This window comes from Trifolium pratense, linkage group LG3 (assembly GCF_020283565.1).
Source record: "Trifolium pratense cultivar HEN17-A07 linkage group LG3, ARS_RC_1.1, whole genome shotgun sequence".
Lineage (NCBI taxonomy): Eukaryota > Viridiplantae > Streptophyta > Magnoliopsida > Fabales > Fabaceae > Trifolium > Trifolium pratense.
In genome coordinates, this window is record NC_060061.1 from 1,470,931 (window position 1) to 1,488,689 (window position 17,759).

Consider the following 17,759-nt stretch of genomic DNA (forward strand, 5'->3'; position numbering starts at 1 on the left):
ATTTTTTTTAAAGGTAAAACAAGCGCAACAGGTTGCCAAAAACATAGATAAGAAATATAACACATTGAATCACATTCCCTCAAATGAAATACCATAATGAGAAATTGTTTTGAGATGCCGAAGAGAAAATGTCATGTTTAAAGAGCTAAAATATAAGTTAAACGATAATGACAATCTTAACATATCGTTTTATGAGTCGTATATGTGACGAACATGATGTTTTAGTTTACACGACCAGAACTACAATTTCTATAATGTTTTATTTTGCAAGAAATTAGTAAAATAATAATCACTCCAAGCTTTTCCATCACATTATCAAGGGAAAGTGGTTTGATAAAATATCAACGAGCAAATTTTCTTGTTAATACCTAATAAAAAATTATAAATATTTATTTCATTTTTTCATAAACCAAGCTTTCTAGTATACGATATGATTAACCAAGGGGTTAAATAATGTTGTACATAATCCGAATAATACATTGCCAGCCTGAATCGAATGCGTCATAACTTAACATTTCTTAATCATTGCACAATGCAATAAATATTGTTGCACGGCAGCACTGCCAAATCATAAGTTTGAACGAGGAAGATTTATCCGCTCCTGTGCTGCTGCGTACATAGGGATGTATATCCATACTATACTCTGTTGATTCATACAGTACTGCGGTCCAATGCCTTGATTACATTACGATGCCAAATTGCCGTGTCTGGACTAAACCTTAACTGCCATGTAGGCCAGTAATGCAGATCTTGTTTCAATGTTAGCACTCGCGGCTTCCCATTGAGGTGAATTGTTCTTACACGGACAAACTCTCCATGCTCTAGTTCCTGATAACATTCATGAAATAGTTACAATGTATTAATCAAACAGTAGTATCAGATCATCATGAGAACAAATACTTCATGAAATATGCAAATCTGCCATAACAAATACCATACCTTCGTAACGTTAACAAAAGAATCTAGATCTGGAGTTGGTTTTCCATTAATTTCAACTATCCACTGAAGAGCATACAGACCATATCTATGTACAGGACTCCCATGACACCACCTGTGAATTTGAAAAAAGTTGTGAGCTGATGCTTTGGTCGGACAAGCATGCTAGCAAAACGTCGGCGCAAGTTCATGAATAAACAAAATGTATTATGTCTATATTATTTTTTATTAAAAAAGTATTTACATGATAGAAGGATTACTAAGCTGATATTCAAATTGTCCATAAAACCCACTCTCAATTGCACAGTGGTGATCTGCAAAGATGATAGGTGTGTGTGGACAAGTTGTATGATAAAGTGCAGATGTATCCAATTGGTATCAATAAGACTAGTTCTCAAATTCTGTTAATTAAGTAAGCATATTGGTGCGGAGGATTTTACATAAATAACCTATTCAGACCTTACATCTATTTAGACCAAGATCAATGGTCCATCACATGCAGTAGAGACACGGAAACAATCTGTAAGCATAGGATAACCTAATTTAGATTGGATTTGGATCCACTCTTTTCAAATACTCTATATCTTCTCCATCCTCTCCATCTCTCTCTTAACTTCTCTCTTACTTTCCATCATTCTCTATATCTCTTAACACCGTTAGTTCATCTGTGCTCGAGAGGAGGGAGAGGATCCAAAGTCCAAACACATTTGAATTAGGCTGTGGGAGCTTCTCAATTAAAATAAGTTCATAGTTCTTCTCTTAGCAAAAACTATGTATAAGCTTATAGATGGTTATGAAGAAGTCAAATGAGAAAATTATTGAAAAAGATTAGATAGAATTTACCTAACATCCTCCACACCAATATGCTTACTTATTGAAAAAAAATATTTCTTTTTATAAGTACTTCTTGAGAACTTTATCCAATCTGATTCATAGTCTAAGTGAGCTTGCTAATGATAACAACAGTAAGCCCTGATACAATTTACTTGCAACATGAACATCCTACAATGCTACTATTCATCAATCGGTACTTTTCCCTTTTCAATAAAAAAATTACATGTACAAAGTTAAAATCGTACCTTGCCACATATACACCATGACCCTCTTCAGGAAGAAATCCAAGAGCACGTACCGCTGAATGTGGATCTTGAACTATACAACCACACCAATTAATTGTACGAGTTGTGCCATTTCCATCCCTAACATCTGTTCCCACAAGAAGTTCAACCTCTCGTCCCTAGACACAACCACACAAATCAATCATAAAGTCATAACCCATGTGCTATAAATAACACAAAAGTACATTCAGCAAGTTCTACAAACTCTAAATCAGAACAGGGCAAATATTTTCAACGTACCTGCCGAAAAATAGTCATCTGAAGCTTGCCATCATTGGTATTAGATTGATCTAAAGCTTGGCAAGCATTTTCAATGTCACGGAAGCATGTGACTGGTTCTTTATTGATTGCTAAAACCATGTCCCCTTGCTCCAAAAGATTCTCAGCCTTTGATCCAGCTAAACAACCTTTAACACGTAAAACCTGTCGTCTTATTGGATCTTTCTTAACAAACGCCTGCAATAATTTTACCCCAAACCATTAATAACAAATCTTGATAATTGAAGTACCAAAGCTAGTTCTTTCAAGGAGTGAAAGAAGGTAACGGAATCTAAGAATAACTAAAGAACAAATTAACAAGAGACAAAATAAATAATTTTGGCTGTTAGTAAGAATAAATGGAAAGAGGGAAGGGCATAGTTCGTTAACAAAGAGTTATTGAATGGTTATGTGGGTGTGAGAGAACCAAGCTTTCAAAACTTGGTAGAAACCGTGACTTTGCAGTCCCTATTTCCTGTGTAATAATTCTGTTCTGTAACAGTGTCTATGACTCTGTATGAATTCCATCTCTGTTTAAGAGCAATTCACCAAGGATTTATCAATGAAATTCAGTTGTTTTTCAGTATAATTATCATTGGTACCAATTTCTATAAAAATGCTTTTTTTCCCATGTGGCTGCTCTTGCTCTCCACCTTCGTGACTTCATCCTTGCTTCTATTTTCTGGTTCCCCTTCTTTTGAGATTCCTAGCCTTCCCAATTGTTGCTCATTTTCTTTAGGAACTTCTTCCCTCAATACCACAATTTCTTGGTCCCTCTGATTTAGAAAGTTGAACACAGTACAACCTACCAATCTCTCATAGCCCATTCTATCTGGGTCCAGAATCCTATCTGGAACCATATGTAGAGATGATCCAAAGGCAACATAACATAGTTCTGACAGTCCACGTGAATTTTTAAACAAAATGGAAAATTGTAATCAAGGCAATCCACAAAGGTAATTAGTGCCAATACACATTCATCATGGTTTTCATATAGTAAACCAAAAGGGCTTTTATATCAACCATCAAGGAAGAATAACCATTTTTCAACATTGGAGGTGTAATACGGCGATGCATTTGATTAAAATAGGAAGCTAGGATCATTAAGGATACATTATTAATATTTTCCAAACATAGATTCTTCATAACCTAAGGGAACGAGGAGCTAAATTTACTTTTCTTTGACCGCAAGTATCTTTCTCCAAACGAAAATTACATGCCCCATTTAATGAAACTTCATTCAGTCCTTACATATTAAAACTATAATTTTCCTTAATTTCAGAACTGTTTTAAATATTTAATTCCTAATGCTCATTAATTTCAGTTATTCACTAGATAGAGTGAAATTTAAACACAAGCAAACTCCAATAGATGTCAACAAGGGAATGATGGTATGTTTGACACGCCATTAGTTGAAAAACATTAGACTAAGCTTCACAAATGAAATCCATACAATAAACAACTTTTTACTAATGAATAAATATTTTGGTTTTTACGACATAAATACTTCAACTTCAATCAAACCATTTTTCATTGCTAGCATCTGACCAAGTACGGGAAAGGCTTGAATGTGGTTCTAGATTCTAGAACCAGGCAGAACAAAATCTAAAATTCTTCCTTGGATACACATCATAAAAAAGAAGCTGGAACTTTGCAGTCTTTTAATTGCTAATAAAGTGAAAAAAGTTTAAAAATATTACACATGGAAGGAAAGTAAATATTCTAAAGCGAAAACTCAAACCGTAGAGGAATATCCACCATACCTGAATCCAAGCATCACTTAATCCAAAACTGCGAGCCTTTGAAAGTAATGTTGGATAAAGTTCAACTTCTAATATTCTCAAAAGTGGCATATGCCTCTTGACACCATTTATTAGAAGTGGTGGTCCATTCACACCAGATATGATCTTGTCTAGGACCTGGCTTATTGCATAAATTGGAATCCCCCTAACAAATTGATGATCTTCTGATGTGCTGCCACTGAATTTCAGCTGGAACAGGAAAATTCGTTCAAGTCAATAAAAAAAATACATCACATTTTACAGTCAGGGTTCATCATATAACCCTGCACCTCCCTTTTGCAAACTACAAGAACTTTTTTTTTTTGAGTAAGTAATCTCATTAAAATCAACCCTATTGCAAAATTGAATTGAATAAAGAAACTCTTAAGACTTAGGTAGAAGTTTTACTTAAAATATAGGTCTCATGAAATATTATTGCTTCCTTTTTCACTGTTAAATGTTTTGAAGTTTGATCAATATAATTTTTAAATTAGTTCAAGGCTTTGTTTATGCAGCGGCCACAGCCTAGGGTCAGTGGCCATGTTACATTATAGATGTTAGCCGGAAACCTAAAATATCTCCAATTGTCACACCCAATACCTCCCCAAAAAAACTGTATTTGTGATCTTATTTATCATATTCTCTACCAAACACGACCAATACAAGATTACACCTATTTCCATTTCTCTACATTTTCCCTCCTCTATTTTTTACCTTTTTGCTCTCCACCCTTCTGCTCAAGCACATTTAGGCAGTAGAAGAATGCTACAGACATCTTGAGTTTAATTGGTAGAAATTTCATTAAAATAATATGTGATGTTTGTTAATTCTTATATGGATGGGTGGTCCCTAGTCCTTACCAGTTTAAATAGTCCAACAACCACACTTGAATTCTGCCAAATTTCAGGCAATGTAATTTCAGATGTATGTGTAACATTACTCAATCAGATGAATTTAATCTTGTTAATACTTAATTAAACAGCCTAATTAAAAAGGTTATATACATGATTACTGTATTATTTAACTTCTACAATTTGTGATTTACTTATATAAAATCCATAATACTTAAACACAGTTAAAGGTCTGTCTTAACTAATATTAGAAAATAAAAAGGAGTAATGGCTTATAGACTTCAAGGTCCAACCCACCATCAGGTCGCGTTTTGAAGTATGAGTAAATATTGTCACGTCTCGTCTTTTCCCAGTTTTCATCTTTCTTCTCTTTTTCTTCTTCTACGAAGATACAACTGTTTTAAGTTAGGCTTTATTATTTATACAAATGAGAAGACCAAACAAAAACAATCATAGAATATGTTCATTGTTTAAAGTCTCTCATAAGGGGATTTTAATCATTACGGTATCATATATTCACAAAGTCTGCTTATTCATTTTTAACTTCATTTATAAATTAGAATTAGGACTATATAATGGTCGGGTTCAATTCCAACTGGCAGTCCATCATTAGAAAGTCATTCAGTAAACATAATCCCTTGCTGTGGCTTGTGGCATGTCCCCCTGACCTTGAAATGGGGTAATGCAATTCCAAACAAACCTTCTGTTTAAGCGATTAGAATAAGACCCCAAGAGTAGTTCTTACTAAAACTTGGGGGAGAGGGTTGTGTTTAAGTGCCTAAGCTAACCCAAATCTGGTGTTGATTAATTTAATAATGAAAAAGGAAGTAAATTTGAAGTTTTCAAGGTCAAGTAAAAAAGGTGCTCATATTATGCATAAGAATGAACTCACCCAAAAGAATATAGATATTTGGACAAGACTTACAATAGTCTTTTTATTTTAATGTTTCTAAGAATAAGAATTAATTTTCATCATCCAATTTACTAGTGTTTTTTCTTATCTTGGACACAATGAAAAATGTCCAGATCCATCCTGGTAAGCAAGCAAATAGAATAATTGGTAAGAACCTGAGTAGAGAAGCTTCCCCATAAAGCTTGGACCCTTCCTTGTTCATCTGTTAGCACACCCGAAAATGAACTACCAAAATCTGTATTTGAACACATTAAGAGTAAGATATTTATCTAAATGTGTATAATGTTGGTTAAAAAAATGAAAACATCTAAATTTACCAGTATCAAGCTCGATAACTTCCATGTTGGTCGCTCTGTAACGTGGGGAGTCTGCAGACCCTATATTTAAAGCAGCGGAAGGATTGGTAACAACTGATTTCCTAGAAGTTGCTTGAAGGCTTCTACTTAAGCCCACAAGGTAAACAGAATCTCCTCGACGTAATGCCGGATCTGAACAAAAAACAAATGTACAGATATTACAGATATTTCGTCAATATAGATAAATTAAAATATCATTAAGAAAGTGCATAAGCTCACAAACCTCTAAAATATATATAGTTTTTCAGACATCACGACAAATCACATTTTACCTTAAAAAAGTTCCCCCATATCTTGCTAGAGTTATATTATATAATCATTTACCAGAAGCAATCAACTTCCACACAAAATATAAAACTATCAAGTATCTAACTGCAAAGATACATATTACATAGTGATAAGTCCACAAAAAGTTGACCATATCCACTTTTATCATGCTACCCTGACTTACGGGTCTTTAAAAAAACCAAAAATCCGAACCACCAAACTGAAGTGAACCGCCCCAAGAAAAACCAAACTGTAAGTAACAGTTTGCGAACTGAACTGAACCAGTTTGGTCCGGTTCAGTTCAATTAGTAAATTATCAATTCAGTTCAGTTTAACGAGGTTTAGTTTTTGACATTTTTTCACCAGTTCGGTTTATTTCTATTACAATTCGGTTTGGATCGGGATGTATTGTTAACGGGTCGGTTTGTCTGAACTGTGTAAACAGTCTGGTTCGGTTTTTGCTCTGAACTAAACCATGAACACACCTACCCTAACTGATAAGACCTGATAAACTTGACAGAAAGAGGACTGTAAAAATCAGACTTTGGAGCAACAGAAAATCAAAACTTTTTTATTACTATTCCCAATTTTTTATTTTTTTGTTAGTTGCAAGGGGTAGCAGTGCCAGTTAGCTTTTTTCAGTTCAGTCAAAGTATAGATAGTAATATTTTAAGAGTCACTGAGCATGAAACATGTTCTTCATCATCAAAAGTGGATCGCATAAAGCCAACTCCTAAAAGTCTTTATATTAGAAATGGCATGGTCAAACCTACCTGGAAGTAATTCTGCGGCACGAACCACTGAAGCACCAACAGGTCCCAAAGCAGATGGATCATATGATATGAGAGCATAATTGTGAACAGGATGGAGAAATACCACCTGCCATTACGAAAGAAGACACCAAGCTAAAGAAACTCTGCCTTGTTTATTCATTTTATATTAATGACGACAAATTCTTTAAGAAAGATTTACCTCTCCAGGAATTTCAACTGGGAAAGCAGCAAAAGATAGCAACACATCAGAGGAAGATACTGCAACAGTATTCTTGTCAACTGCAACTAATCCCATGTCTTGACTGTGATATATTATGACTCCCGTTCCAAAAAAATGCTGTGAATGAACACCATCAAGCATACAAGATGGAGGAACGTGAACCTGAAAGCGGACTCATTAAGAAACATGGGAAAACCAGTAAGTCAGGGTCATTACCACGCTACAGCATTAAGCAATATATGATGTAATTCATAGAAGGGGTTATAAATAAAAAAAAATAAAAACAGAATTGCCAAGAGGAATGGACATAGACATTGAAATACTACAGTAGAACTTATGCCAAGTCAAGTCAATGATCAGAATTGTGATAAATTTCAAAAACTACCTCAAACATCACAAGAGTAGACTCAATCACACGTTCAGTGACTGATGCATTTGCTGTGGCAGCAGTTGCACCTTGATAGTCCATTAACCCATCATCCTGTATGGCACTCGATATTTCTAGCTTAGTTTCCTCGGGCTCATTTAAGGAAATATCAGCAACACTTCCATCAGTTGATAAATCATCCACTCTCCGTTTTTTTATTATCCCGTCAGATCCGTTGTCATGAGATGCACACACTGAAGGATCTTCAGAATTAGTTTCCATGCTAGTGACACCATCGACCAACTCCTGATGGTTACCTTCACACACATCTCCCCCGTCAGCATGCTCACCGGTCAACGAACTTGGACGACCGGCCAGATTTCCAGATGATAAAAACGGGGAATCGGGCTGAAAAGCAGGCTTAGCAATCCAGAGGCCAGTACTGTCGTCCCGAGTATATATCTGGGGAGGTGCATACCATTCGTGGCGATCAACTGTCACCAACACCGACTGCAACCATCAGACAAGGTCATGAAACAAAATTAGAAATGGCATACACCTTTATGAGATCTCAGTCATCTATGCCGCTTTGATCATGAAACATTATTGTTTAAAAAAATCGTTGAAATAGTAGAAATATAGTAAAATATCTTTGATACTGTTATAAAGTATCTTAGTTTATCTCCAGAGATGGATTGCTAATCTCAGGGTATCTTAGATTACCACCTAGTACTAGTTTCCATGTGAAATTGAAGCAAAAATAACCCCCTCATGTACAGAAGGTGAAATTGAAGCAAAACAGAAGGAAAGAATGGATCCGATGTGGATACGATACAATCTCATGATGGCAGCGAAAGAGACTATGCATCTGGCAGAATGTGCATTGACTGCATACAACAAAGTCGCCTGCGTGATCAATCAATCACATAAGACAGATTTCACACACTGCGGATATTTGTGGCACTCGGTAAACTCATTCCGCTTCTTTCTCTATCTCTCTGAACTTCTTTTTTTTATTTCCTCTTTTCACTTCCTAAGTTTATTTTACAGAAATTTCGTCGATATAATAGAGGATGCAATGCATGAATCAACCAATGTCACCACTTTGACCATTCAAAACTCAGGTTTTTTTTTTCTTATTCCATTTTTATAATGTTCAAATTTTTCACAATTTTTACATTTGATTTGTTGCTTTTAGATATTTTTAATTTCTTTTCCTTTTGTTGTTTTTGGTGTTTTATTATTGTGAATTTGTGTCTATTTGCATCTATATTGATTTTATTGTTGTTGAGACTATTCTGCTTGCTTTGTCGAGGTTTAATTTTCCTCTTATGGTTGATTTGGGGTAGTTGGATGTTGGGAACAATGTGTTAGCCAATTGTGTTCAAATTAATGAGTTGATATCAATTTAATCAAAAAATATACAACGAAAAACCATAAACAATATACAACATGTTAGCTAATTCTTATTTCCTTCTCTCTTCTATTATCATTGTTTGTTCCATCACAATATACAACGAAAAACCATAAAAAATTGTGTTTGTGTAAAGATATTGTGAACATGTCAAATGTGCATGCTATTGAGTTTATATACATGTATGATTAGTTGTATGTGAATTAATGTATAGGTCTTGAAAGAGAGCACAAAAATGAAGACTATATATACCAGTATTGTTGAATGTAATATAAGAAGATGATATCTGCCTCAGGAGTCCAAGGTAATTTTTCTCAAAGCATGGTGGCCTCACCATCTTCATTTATCTATTACTTCTAAGTTGTTTTACTATGAGAATTATCTGAGTTAAGAGGTTATATGTGTCTGATTTATAATCACATATGAAGTTGATTAATAGAGTTTTTTTTTGTTATTGAGTTTAATATATAGTTTTCCAAAATTGCAAGTTGCAATGACAGAGATCACGACGGCGGAGGTCATGAAGGCCTGTAGTACTACAACGTTATAGTGAGACTTCGATCGAAAGCAAAGCAGACACTTCAAGGCGACAGTGAACACAATCTTCTGTGTTTTCAAGTTCTAATAATTTTTTGGGTTCTGATTGTTGTTTGTTAATTTTTTGTTTGCTATATATTGCTCTCACAATATCTAATTATGCTTTAGTATTGGTGTTTTTTCCTTTTTCCTTTTTGCCTCATAGAATGATTGGAAGATGATTGTTGTGAAGCAGTTCAATTCGACCATTCATGAGAAAGAATGACAAGGGAGGATTTCTTATAGGGATTTCATTTCATTGTTACAAACTCATGCAAGTATTTTGGTGATCGTTTGAATAAGATGACACAAATCTTTTTCTAACTTAACCACAGTCCCGAATCTGAGTTTGGAAGTGCAAGTGCAACAGTCTTAAAACTCTTACGAAGAGTTTTACCCGTCGATTTAAATTCCACAAGACTCAAGGGATGAGTGTAATCATTAGCAGAATTGGTCATCGTCTTTAGTGTTTGGTTACTTTTTTTGGAGAATATTGATCATATTGTTGGTGGTAAAGTTTGGTTCCATATTTTTCTTTGTCAAGAAATTTGGTTCCAAATTTTTAATTATTGTTGGCGTTTCTTTTTTCTTATTTTATGCCTTGATGCAGACTAATATGTGTAAAATATAATTTTCATTTAAATGGAAACTAAAATAGACAAAAATAAATTTAAATAAAAATCAAATTTACAAATATTGTTTATAATTTATGTGTTAGCACAATAGAAAATGCGCATCACACAAACAGGCACGGAACATGCCCGTTTGGCCACTAGTATCATATAACTCGATTTTTTAGTAACCTTACCTTCCTTCGATGACGATCCACGTAGCTTATATACTCCAATGGAACTCGAGCTCCCCTTGATAGGTTAGACAGAACTGATATTAGTTCCTCGAGGCAAGATATTTCTTCACCAGCAAATTTCTTAATTATCGCATGGCGAGGAACTCCTGCTTTAAAGAGCATATATCTGCAAAAGGTAATTGTGACATGTTCAACAAATCACATGCTTTATACCAAAATGTAAAATAAGCATCACAGATATCTTATCCTTCCAGCAACGACCCTTATGCATGACTCAAGTGATGCTAGACTCAAAATTATTGGCAAACTTGTCAAGTGAGAAACAACTTTAAGTATTTAAATATAAATACAAACAATATCCAATATTTTGTCAAATGGAATTAACTAATAAGTATGAAACAATCAATGATGATCTAGGTATACATACCCTGGTTCTGTCACATAAACAAGACCACAATTGAATCGGAAGTTTCTAGCCTGCATTAAAAGTGATAAACATAACTATAATGAGAAAGGTAGGTCTTGTTCAAAAAAAAATGAGAAAGGTAGGTAAAAATTAGAAGAGCAACAGAAGCAACTTGGGGACGGCTGAGTAACATCTCCGAATGAGAAATACATGACAGTTGTTGTACAACATCATAACAAGTTTTTTTTTTTGAACAGCAAAATATATTATTATAAATAACCGGTCTCTGTACAAGACGAACAGAGGTCGGGAGAAACGGAACTACAAAAACAAAGGCACCGTATATATGCGGAACACCAATGAATAAAACTAAAACCAACACCACCTAATGGAGGTCAACTTCTAATCATAACAAGTTAAATGTCCAGATAACTATGTTGCAGTAGTAACCACAAGATGAAACAAGCTGGTACCCTCTTTCATATGTATGAGATAGAAAATTGACCATTTATGGGAAATAGTAATTTAAAAGAAGGCATTTAGAGACAGATGCAACAATGAAATGAAAAAAAATGACAACGTTTTCTTAATACCCGTGAACTTTGTTGGAGGGTCTTATAATAAGTGATGGAGGAAGTAGTATTATTCAAGACAAGTTTTTCATTTGAATAGCCCTCTCCTCCGGCCTCTTAAATGCAGGCAAAAGCAAAATCATATTCAACTACTTTATTATTTTTTTTTTGTGATGACTATAAAATACAGAAAACATTGCAAATAAAACTAACCTGCTGATATGAAAGAGGTTGGATTACTGCTCCACTAACTTCCAAGAAATAATTGGGAGTTATTGAGTGCAAATCTTGCACCTGAGATGAACATTTAAAAAGGTTGGCACAACATTAAGCAATAATCTTATTTATATTATTCAAGCTGACAGTAAAATCACAAGCCAAGTAGTGGCAACTAAGAAACCTAGTTTTATGCTTTATCAGTTTCTTACAATGAAATCCTGACACATAGCTAGGTGTTTCTATTAAGTATTTTCATATTATTACTTTTTTTAATGGATTTTAATTTTACTACTTTGCTATTATATTATATGGAACTAAGACACCCTTGATTGTTTTTATTAATTGTTACAAACTAAATCCTGATTTCGATAACCTTGATCATTCTAGTCTATTACTCTAACTGTATTTTCAGAGCTTCTTAATAAAATTGGGGAGTGTAAAAACTACAAAGTATGATTGTGAGAACACTTTTAACGTAAGTAATTTCATGAAGTTAGGATTTCTTCAGGCATTCCCTTCGGAAAGAGTGGAATCACCGATTCACCATGGTGCCTTCCCATAAAAAATATACATAGTATAGTGTGTCAAACAGTAATAATGTCAAACAATACTATTTTATATATATCCAAGCCATAAAACGCTCACCGATAGAGTTAAACTCTTTGATGCACCACCCCTTTCAATTTGTAATTCGATACTTGAGTTTACACTGTCATCAAGTATAGTCTCCAGTTTCAGGAATTGGGTGATGACCTGCAATAATATCCAGTTAAACATTTGAGACCACCAGAACAAGGACCAAGAAAACACCATTTTTTGTAGCTTTCAAATGCAAGTAACTATTGAAACCAATCATCAAACATGTATATAAGCAAATTGGACCTATATTATGTATATATCATCATAGGCAGCAGATAGGATATACAAAAGTACAATTACTTCCATCCCGAAGAGTTTCTCCTAATAATTGTTTCTCCCATTACATCAGTCGTCCATAACCAAGTATGACCTTTTATGCTCAACTCTCATTCTTTTGATGAAACATATACCATAAGAGATACAGAAAAGAACATGAATGTGTTTGACCACACGTTCTAGCTAGCTTATTGCTCATTTTACTAGCTTGCTTATAGACTTGCTGAACAAATTAGACGTCTTTGGTGAGTAATGATAATGTGACTCAACTCCCCCCACTGATATTTCTAACAACAATTTACTAACATGTCATTCCAAATAAATAAATAAATAAATAAAAAGATGTCTATGGTAAATGAGCTTATCCCAGTAACTAGTGTTTTTTGAAATGGTGCTTCAAGTAATGTTTAACCATATAGTTCTATTTTTATCCATACAGTTGTAAATTATAATAAATCTCTTATTTCATTTTGTCTATTATCGTGGGACACTACTTTTTAGGTTCTTATTTTCTTAAAATTACAATATTTAATTAGTAATTATTGAATTTTTGGGGTTTTCGATAAAAGTGAAAGAATAAAGATCTTAAAATACGATCACAATAATAAACAATATTTGCAAAGATTTTTTTTTTTTGAAAGGCGGCGGGATTCCCCAACAAACAAACTTACTTCACCATTGACACGAACAAGTACATCCCCCGGTTCCAAATTTTTATAACCTGGACCACCTGGCACCTAAACAAGGCAAAGATTAAAGCTGAAGAAATTGAAATGGAATATCATCTAAACTAAAGGAAAAATAAAATTTGCTTACCACAGATTCCACAACAAGCATTCCAGTTTCACTGGCAGGAGAAGCATTTCGAACTATCTAAAAAAATCAAATGCAGTGTAAATAATGCGGGGAAAGGGCATATTTAAAAGAAATTGCTACTTGACAAAGATATAAAATTAAAACCAAAGACTAGAACAACCTGCTCTGTCTCAGTTCTGAGGCCAAGCCGACGAGTCTCATCAAACCCTTTATGGAGAAAAGTCACCTGTACATTATTTTTACACAGTTATTATTGCCTCATACCCAAAGGAAACATCCGTTCACATAACCAAGACTAAAAAAATCTCTGGAATCATCTCATTCAAAATGAAAAGAGAAAAATTGAGCAGATAACAGATTAAAGATAAAAGGAATTAAAAAAAAAACATAAAATAGTAAATTGGAATCTGAACATGTATAAAAGGGGAGGGTAGTGTAATTTACACTTTCTCTTAAAATCAAGTTTGGAGATAAGAATAAATAATATTTATTCTTTCATAATAAGCATACCTGGGAGACATCAAGAGGGGGGATGAAATCACCACTCCCTCCCTCAAACCTAGAGAACATATAAAGGAAGATAAGAGAAAATCCTCCGGGGATGGAGGAATAAGAAAGACAGAAATTGCAATGAATAATTAATTTGGACTTAAGAATTCAAAATATTATAAACACTCAAGTTTCCTGGAAAATGTCAAGATAATAATAACCTAAAGCTAAAATCAATGCTGCCAAGTTCCAAAAAAATGCAACTTTATATATCAAGCCTTCATTGTGACCTTTTAGGCATAATAATAACAAAGGACTGCAGACATCATTATGGCTTACAGTCATTTGTCACGGCAGAATGTTTTCACTTACAAGGAAAAGTGGAAAAGTCCATTGAAAAGATTTCAAACATTGTGGCAACAATGTAGCATACAAATATAGAAGCCTCCTTATATTATATAATAATTACAGTTATAATGAAATGCATTTAATAGTGAATTACGAGAAAAACATTAAAGGAAGAACATTTGAAGAATGATTTCAAAGTCAAACCTGAAGAGTACCACGAGGTATAGAAACTGGCATCCATTTATCAACATATGTTTCACTGCCCTTTTGAAGAAACCTTAATGCCCTCACAACCTGAAAAGTAAATCACTGTGTTTAGTTTTTCACTTGTCCCAATTGAATTAGTTACTCCCCACTAGAAGAGCCGTGCTTCTCCTTGGTTACTACATGAAGTGAGAGACAAGTTCAGCAAATATATATCAAGAGCTCACTCGTTCTAGAGGTAAAAAGAAAGCTGATGCACTTGTTGTCTTGCTCCCAGCATTCAGGCCAACAGCCCTGCCTTGCCAATCTATAACTGGGGAACCACTCGATCCTCCTTTGGTCCCAGATGCTGCCTGTAAAGAAAATATCAATAAGCATATGGTTGCAATCAAGTAATGGCCAACTGCTAATTCGCTATACGCTCACTACAAGAGTCGGAACATGTAAAGTTAATATAAACCCGTCTCAAAGAGGCATGGAATCCATGTCAACCAAATCACTCCATCCACAAACTAAGATGCCAAATGAAGGCATAAAATTAGTGTTATCCCCTGAAGCTAATTTTCTTAGCCTGGTATTTTAAGTAAATGAAGATACTTAAACACTTCAAATACAAACTAGGAAAAATATTACACAATGTTATATATTATAATTAGAAGGAAAAAGAAAATAACATAAACAAACTCATGATTCGAGATTTTGAAGAAAAATGTGAATAAATTTATAAGCATGTATTCGCACTTACTTGCATATAGAATGTGTTGAAGTCGTTATAACCATCCCTGCATCAAAAAATAGTTTAACAATCTAAATTCAACCTGCTCTTAAAGGAGCCATAACATACACGTAGAAGGGAAAAAAGTTACAGTTATTTCACACCATACTTCTTATAGTGAGGAGCATCCCTATCCAAACGAGCAAGAGTACCAGCCAAAATGGAAACCTGAAAATAAAAGCCAAAATAATTATCCAAATTATTGGGATAAAATAAACCCAGGTAATACTAGAAGTCAGGGCCGATCTACATCAATGACGAGCAAGTGGTAACGATAAACAAGACTTAACCATGAAAGCGCACCAATTTGATCTACCAATGTTGAGAAAAACAAATATTTGATACGTCACTTGATTTTACAAACCAAAGTCCAAGAACATTTACATAAGACAACAAATGGATGTAACCGTTCAAAATTAACAATGATGAGAAACAAAAAAAAAAAAAAAACTGCAGAAGACAACACTAACTTTAAGCTTTTTGCGATAATGTTCTATTGACATGATCAATTAGCCAAGAAAACTATCAAATGCTACAGAATGAACTCAGTTACCCATGTTCCAACAAGAATCAATTACGACCTACGAAGCACGGACTCTGACAGTGACACTGCTAATGCTAAAACAAGATATGCTACTATTTCATCTTCATCTATCCATTTCCTACCCAAAAACTGAAAATAATATAATCAAACTTAAAATCTTTAACCCCACTCATCGATCATCATCCATAAATACCATAGAAGATGGAGATGTTTGTATGTAAATGACGTGCATATACAAGAAATTTTCAAATACCTATTTTTTTTTTTAACTTCTTCTAACCAAGTTTCTGATTTTATAGTATATTAATTTCAGAACATTATTTTGTTCTAATTTTTGTATTACACTATTACTATACATGAATCTATGCTGTGTCCAAGTTGTGTCCAAGAAAAGAGCTTTTTTTAGGACACTTCTCCGAGTTATCCAACTTGTGTCGTATCGGTGTCATACGAGTGTCCATGCTTTGTAGATTAAGACCAGAAAAATATGCAAGAGTGCAACATGAAAGAGAGGCAATTGAACTATTTAATGAAACATGCTTATCTAAAATATCTAAACCAAAATCAATAAAATGAAACCAGATACAAAATCAGAGATGTAAATATTAAGTTCATACCTTCTCACCACTATCATTACCGACCACTCTGATTTCTAATCCAACACAAGCACCCTCAGGAGCAAGCGGTATCTCTTCATAATTTAGAAATTGTATAGCACTAGGATCATATTGAAAGAACCCAAAATCATGTACCTGCAGAAGCGTATCAATAGCCACACAGAAAAAAGACAAATACAAATTAATTCTCTTCAATAACGTAATCAAATAACTAAGAACTATAAAAAAAATATCAATCTGAGAACCAAAATAATAATTATGTATAGAATTTAATTTTAAACATATGCACAAAATATAGTACAAGCAGGTACAGAATCAGAGCTTTTACATCATATAAACAGAAATTGAATATGACATAATATAATATAAGAGAATCATTTTATCATTTACAATTAAAAAATAAATAAAAATAGATAAGAAGAATCATTTATTCGTCATCAGTGAATGAGAATGAGAATCGAAGCCAAAGTTAACTCACTGGATCTCTGTAAATAGGATGAACCGGAACCTCTTCACGGTTCAAAAACATAGCTTCAGCAACAACCGGTCCTACACATTCAAAACCGAAAACAATTAGTTAACAGAAGATCGTTAAATCAAACGGAATAGTAAGTACCAAAACAGCGAGCTTACCAGGCTTAACGACATGACGATTAGTAAGAATAATCCCACGGCGTTTATCGACGACGAAGCCGGTAGCTGAGCTGGCAGAAGCAGACTCGGTATCAAAAGCACGGGTAGCGGTTATTCGAAGAACGACGACGGCAGGGACGACTTTGCGAAGAGACTTCCGCCAATCTTCGGCAGTTACGGCGTTTTCCTGAAAAGGCGGATCAATTTCCATGGATAAGTCATCGGTCTTAACGGTTATGCTTGTGTCTAATTCCTCTGATCCCAATCTCTCTGATGGATCTTCCATTGTGTGAATAATTTAGGGATTTGTTGATGATGTGATGTGAATCGAAGTGAAAGTGAAGTGAGAAGTGTCAAGTGTGTGTTGATGATGTTAATGTTAACTCGAGTATGGAGTCCACGAATGAGAGGTATGAAGGTTCTCAAGTTAACGTGTTTTTGGGGAAGAAAGAAAGACACAGTCAGAATAACACTACGAAATGAAATAATTATCCCACGAGTGTGTTTCAAATTTTCAATTATCATCCAATCCAATCAGCTTTTGAAATTAAGTCATTTCCTTATTAAACTACAACATCGAACC

The 17,759-nt window shown here is 34.2% G+C and overlaps 1 protein-coding gene across 2 annotated transcripts; it reads right to left on the reverse strand.

The window, feature by feature from the left end:
- Positions 1–286: 286 nt before the first annotated feature.
- On the reverse strand, positions 287–17,751 carry LOC123918264 (protease Do-like 7). 2 transcript variants are annotated; one of them, XM_045970272.1, is made up of 25 exons: positions 17,177–17,738; positions 17,022–17,092; positions 16,544–16,678; positions 15,492–15,550; positions 15,353–15,389; positions 14,835–14,960; positions 14,608–14,697; positions 13,727–13,792; positions 13,567–13,623; positions 13,422–13,487; positions 12,481–12,588; positions 11,830–11,910; positions 11,066–11,115; positions 10,639–10,804; positions 7,859–8,350; positions 7,453–7,635; positions 7,254–7,359; positions 6,175–6,345; positions 6,013–6,092; positions 5,242–5,325; positions 4,076–4,303; positions 2,295–2,510; positions 2,016–2,173; positions 940–1,051; positions 287–828 (listed from the first exon to the last, which is right to left on the reverse strand). In XM_045970272.1, exons 1-25 carry the CDS (start codon positions 17,460–17,462, stop codon positions 652–654), a joined length of 3,405 nt encoding a protein of 1,134 aa, XP_045826228.1. In that variant the 5' UTR covers positions 17,463–17,738; the 3' UTR covers positions 287–651. The 2 variants fall into 2 exon arrangements, with proteins under 2 accessions (XP_045826228.1, XP_045826229.1); XM_045970273.1 differs by lacking the exon at positions 5,242–5,325 and having other exon boundaries at positions 17,177–17,751.
- Between the last annotated feature and the right edge of the window lie 8 nt (positions 17,752–17,759).

What these genes read in the sequence shown, in the direction of transcription:
- LOC123918264 (XM_045970272.1), bottom strand. Translation starts at nt 17,462, where the DNA reads ATGGAAGATCCATCAGAGAGATTGGGATCAGAGGAATTAGACACAAGC. An exon ending in TGCTTGTTGTGGAATCTGTG is followed by an intron (nt 13,488 to 13,566) that starts GTAAGCAAATTT and finishes TGCCTTGTTTAG; the next exon opens with GTGCCAGGTGGTCCAGGTTA. An exon ending in GGGGAAGCTTCTCTACTCAG is followed by an intron (nt 5,326 to 6,012) that starts GTTCTTACCAAT and finishes GTATCTTCGTAG; the next exon opens with AAGAAGAAAAAGAGAAGAAA.